Consider the following 5,647-nt stretch of genomic DNA (forward strand, 5'->3'; position numbering starts at 1 on the left):
CAGGATGTATTCAAAGGATAGAAAACTGAAAAGAATCTACTAAAGTTTATTGGAGTGGTATGGCTTTGTAATTTTGAAATAGGTAAATATATTGGTGTTGGGAACCAGAATTTTCATTGTAAGAAAATATATGAATATGAAATAGGGAAAAGTGAGGGAGAACCTTGTGGTATTAGATTTGGAGATATTAGTATAAGCTCATTATTTTTTTAGCTCTGTCTTTAGAGAGGGCATACAAATAATGATACCCCAGTTTCTAAACACCGTCTCCACTAAAAGGAACTAGGGCTCCTTGGAGAAATGGTTTATTGCAGGTCCTGGGCAGAGAATGTACAAAGTAAGCTTTGAACATCTTGTGCCAAAAAAAAGAAGTACTCAAAAACTAGTGGGTTGTGTTGAAAGGGCAGAGGAGCCAGAGTGAAGTGGTTCCCATTGGACACATTTGGGAGAGTTTGAGCATCAAAAAGGAAAATGATGGTGCTAGATTATAACACACTGAAGATGTGAGAAAGGTTATAAAAGGGGTTAGTTTTTCTTTAGTGATAAAGTCCAGTTAATAAATATAGGAGGAAGTTAAGAATTAGAAAAGTCACCCTCTTACACTCTCCCAATATAATTGATTCAGGCAAAGATCATCAATAGATGCTAAAACCCACTGGATGCAAGGACTATGGGAAACAATATTTGCACAACCTTAAAGTATCATCCCATAGATTACTTATTACAAAAGAAAAAATGTGCCTTTTTGATGGAAAGACCTTGGTGGTAACCTTTTTTTTTTTTTTATGTGATCAAATTTAGCATCACCCATATTGGTGTCTTCAGGTAGCTGGCAAAATATTTAACCTGAATCAGACGAATTCAGAATATGGAATATTCTCAAGACAACTTGCTTGAATTCTTAAAAAAATGTAGTGTCATGCAACACAAAAAGGCTGGATTAAGAGACTAAAGGGAGATAACCCAAGTGCAAAGCAGAAACCTTGATTGAGTGGATCGTGGATCGAAATGTAAAATGTTCCACTTAGAGGGCAATTGGGGAAATTTAAATATGGACTGCATGTTTAATTATATTGGATTAATGGTGAATTTTTTTTGTTTCGTTAATCCTCACCCAAGGATATTTTTTCATTGATTTAAAAAAATTTTTTTAAATGTATTTTATTGATTTTTTACAGAGAGGAAGGGAGAGGAATAGAGAGTTACTAACATCAATGAGAGAGAAACATTGACCAGCTGCCTCCTGCACACTCCCCACTGGGGATGTGCCCACAACCAAGGCACATGCCCTTGTCCGTAATCAAACCTGGGACCCTTCAGTCCGCAGGCCGATGCTCTATCCACTGAGCCAAACCGGTTAGGGCTCATTGATTTTTTTAGAGTGGGAGGGGAAGAGACAGAAACATCTATGGATTGGTTGCCTCCCTCGGCAACAGGCGAGGGAGGGGCGCTGGGGAAGAGCCTGCAATCGAGGTACTACCCCTGACCAGAATCCAACATTAGACCCTTTGGTCTGTGTGCCCGTGCTCTATCCACTGAGCCAAACCAACTAGGCAATGGTAATTTTTTAAAAAATATATTTTATTGATTTTTTACAGAGAGGAAGGGAGAGAGATAGTTAGAAACATCGATCAGCTGCCTCCTGCACACCCCCCACCGGGGATGTGCCCACAACCACGGTACATGCCCTTGACCGGAATCGAACCTGGGACCCCCCAGTCCGCAGGCCGACGCTCTATCCACTGAGCCAAACCGGTTTCGGCGGCAATGGTAATTTTTAAAGATGTGATAATGCTGATGTGGTTATGTAAAAAAGTCTTTTACTTAGACGTGAAGAATCACGGTATCTGTAGCCCACTTTCAAATGGTTGAGAAAAAAACCTGGCAAAATATTAACTGTGAATCCAGGTGAAGGTTCGGCTGCTCATTTTACTCATGCTTTACTTTCACATTTTCCTAAATAAAATGGAGGGAAAAACCCATTTGTGCGGGGAAATGTCAAAAACAACCAACTTACAAAGGTACCTCTGGCACAGTGCAATTTACAGCTAATCTCTCTTTGGGACTGAACGATGAATTGGCGGACAGCACACAAACACCACCAGTTCTCATCCTTACTTCCGTGTACTGTCTAACGTGTGACCTGACGTAGCCACGTGATCCAGGCCACTCCTTCCGATTGGTGGAAGATCCGGTGCAATGAGAATGCTCCTGCGCAGGTAAATATAAGGGGCAGGACCGAACATTTTCTTTGGCCAATCACTTTCTAGATATCCAGCCTCCTGATCGTGTATGGTCGAATCAAAAGCCGTTAGTAAAGTAGTAACACCAATTCTACTTTCTTGTAGGAAAACCGGTCCTTCCGGGTCATTCCCCCTTCTCCCCCGCCTTCCCTTATTTCGTTTCCGGTAGGGGTGGGTAAGGTCAGGGAGTACCGTGAGTCACTTCTGGGCGGCTAATATTCGTATATCCGGTACATGGGTCCAAGCAGGGATTTGCAGGTTCCCGCAGCCGCTGCGGGTGCCACGGCCGCCATCATGTCAGACACGGACAGCGATGAAGATTCGACTGGGGGCTGCCCATTTTCTTTAACTGGATTCCTTTTCGGCAACATCAATGGAGCCGGGCAGCTGGAGGGGGAAAGCGTCTTGGACGATGTGAGGGGATTGGCGTGGGTTTAGGTCTGGTAGTGGTGCGACTAAGGAGAGGAAGTGGAGAAGAGTAGAGGGTGCTTAGGACCCGAGAACAAAGGGCAACGTTAGCGTTGGAAGAGAGGGAACGACAAGCAGGTAGCAGCCTAGTAGAGCGTGCAGTAACGTAGAGTGAGGGGCTCAGTTCTGGGCGAGGGTGGGGAGCAGAGAGAATGGTAGGCAAGCCACCGTAAGTTCAGGGGTGCTGATGTGGGTGGCTTTGGAAATAACTTTACTGACCAGGTAGCAAGAAAAATAGCTTAGCTTCTAGTGAAGTTGCTTTCAAACCGTTTCTATGAGAACCTTCTTGGGGATTCTTGAAATTGCCTGCTTTCTGACATGGCTCCACTGAAATGGCTCTAGAGCTAGAGCTAGAGGGCTGAACAGAACCGGCAAGCGATCATATGGTTCAGGACCCAGTTCTTAGGACATGAGTGTTCAAACTATCTGGGGCAGACCTTTTGTGGTCCCCGTGCACCTCTTGGATAGTTTCCCCAGTGTTCCCTGACATCCATGAAATTGTTTCACGTGCCCAACTGAAACTCAGTTACTTGTATTTAGATTCATTTTATCTTGGAGGAAATATTGACCAATAGTCCTCCTCCCCTTCAACACACACACGTTAGCAAAACAAGTTCTTGCCTTGTTTTCTTTAATCCAACATGACCTCAGTTTCCTTAGCTTTTATTCATAGAACTCCTGTTCCATTAATTTAGTTTTGGTGGTGGTTCTTTAAATTATCTTTGCTTATGTTACTTTAAAACATGGTGATGAAATTGGGCATATGTTAATAAAGGTCTGATCAGCGTGGAGTTTAGTGGAAGGAAGATGTACCTTACAGTCTTGAATGTGATGGATGCTCCTTTTAGCATGCAGCATCGTCATTTTTCTTGTGTATTTGTAGCTATGCAGACCAGGGAAATAAGCCTTGTGGTGTGGGAAGCTTGAGTTTAGTTGTTGTCTTCCCTCTGGTGCTGTCTTTTTCAGGAGTGTAAGAAGCACTTGGCAGGCTTGGGGGCTTTGGGTCTGGGCAGCCTGATCACGGAACTCACGGCAAATGAAGAATTGACTGGGAATGACGGTGCTCTGGTAAATGATGAAGGTGATGTGGGTCATGGGGAGCAAGGCGGGGGAGGAGGCTGGCTACTTACTATACATGTACTTTTCCATGGGAATTACCTAAGGGAGTGAGAGTTGCTCTTTGTTGAGCTCTGTCCTCCTGCTTCTACTTACAGGATGGATCAGGAGCACAGAAGATGCTGTGGACTATTCAGACATCAGTGAGGTAGCAGAAGATGAAAGTCGAAGATACCAGCAAACAATGGGGAGCTTGCAGCCCCTTTGCCACTCAGGTGATTCTTTGGTGTCATCATCAGAGCATTCCAGTGCATTTTCTTGCTGTGTAGTCCAATTTGTTTCTATATGTGGTTTCTGTCATTGTTCTTGCCGTCTGTGCTTTCATTCTGCTTCTCACCCTTTTTGAGCTCAGCTCTGCGGCAGAGTATGTCGCCATCCTCAGGCTTTTATTTCTCATACTGGTTAATCCCAAATTCTTGATGAATGTTAAGTAAGGATGATATCATCTGGTATTTCAGTTGCTAAAGCATTCATGGTACTGTTTTAGATGCTATCTAAACTCAGTCTTTGTCCTTAAGGAAGGATTAAGGCTACAATGTCATATAAATGACCACATGTATTTATTGGCTCAACTTCTGTTAATCACTAACTACCTATATGCTTACACAATGCACTTAATGCTTACCACATATGTAATGTGCTGCATTATAGAATCATGTCAGAGTTGGAAGGGGTCTTAGTGATTAATTATTCTTAACCTCATCATAGATTAGTAAAACTTGAATATTAGAGAACTTTAATAAAATGTGGAACTTTATTAAAAGTTCTACAGTTAGGTAGTGGCAGACCTGGACTAATTCAGCAACTCAGTTTATTAGACTTTGATTGAGCACCTGTCATGTGCTATAAACTGTGATGGACAGTATGGTACAAAGATAATAAAATCCATATTCCGATCTTGAGCTCAGTTCTGTGGTCTAGAATCTAGGTCATAGTTCATGCTTTCCTCAGCCCCACACTACCTCTTCCTCCTTGAAATTTTTATATGAAGTTGCTCATTGTCCACCTCTTTGAATTAGATTTCAAGCTGCTGAGAAATGTAGATAAAACCTTGGTAAGTACTTGAATTTAGTTTTTTCAGGGCCAGTTAATGGATTTGAATGCTGCTTGTATAAAGAGAACTGCACCACAGACAGAAGGAATAACCCAGAAAAATAAAAAATACAGGCCTTACACCTTCAGGGATATTGTTATCATTTGAGGAAGGTGGGATAAATGAATGCAAAGCAAAATTATTCATCATAAGAAGACATAAATCAGCTACAAGCTCATGTTTTTGTATAGAGTGTTATATTTAGTTTTGAGGAGCTGCCAAAATAGCTATGTCATATAGCATAACTGTTATTTTTTAAAAATATATTTTTATTGATTTCAGAGAGGGAGAGAAAGAAACATCAATGATGAGAGAGAATCATTGATCGGATGCCTCCTGTATGCCCCACAGTGGGGATCCAGCCCACAACCCAGACATATGCCCTGGTTGGAAATTGAACTCGTGACCTCCTGGTTCACAGGTTGATGCTCAACCACTGAGCCACACTGGCTGGGCCATAACTTATTTTTGAGCATCCTGACTTAGGCTAAGGGAAAGGTGGTAGCAGCTCTGATTTTCAGAGGATGTTGTACTTTTTCAGGTAGATTTATGGTCTTGGCTAGGGATGGTAAGGAAGAGGGTAGGTGGGGGTTTCCTAGTTGGATTTTATGAGCTGACCTGGAAAGAATTATGCTGCATTAGGTAGAGTCTGAGTACTCTGACATGTTCTTTTCTAAGTTCCTTTGTCCTCTGAGGATGCCTTTATCTATGCTTGTAGCTTCCTCTT

The 5,647-nt window shown here is 42.4% G+C and overlaps 1 protein-coding gene across 1 annotated transcript in view; it reads left to right on the forward strand.

Moving 5' to 3' along the window:
* Positions 1-2,422: 2,422 nt before the first annotated feature.
* The window catches only part of TAF1 (TATA-box binding protein associated factor 1), an 80,933-nt gene continuing 77,708 nt past the window's right edge, over positions 2,423-5,647 (forward strand). Inside the window, 3 exon segments of the mRNA XM_006779672.2 lie at positions 2,423-2,657; positions 3,678-3,792; positions 3,926-4,042. Of these exon segments, the coding sequence (XP_006779735.1) occupies positions 2,478-2,657; positions 3,678-3,792; positions 3,926-4,042 (412 nt within the window). The 5' untranslated portion in view covers positions 2,423-2,477.

The sequence above is a fragment of the Myotis davidii genome, unplaced genomic scaffold (genome assembly GCF_000327345.1).
Source record: "Myotis davidii unplaced genomic scaffold, ASM32734v1 scaffold1983, whole genome shotgun sequence".
Lineage (NCBI taxonomy): Eukaryota > Metazoa > Chordata > Mammalia > Chiroptera > Vespertilionidae > Myotis > Myotis davidii.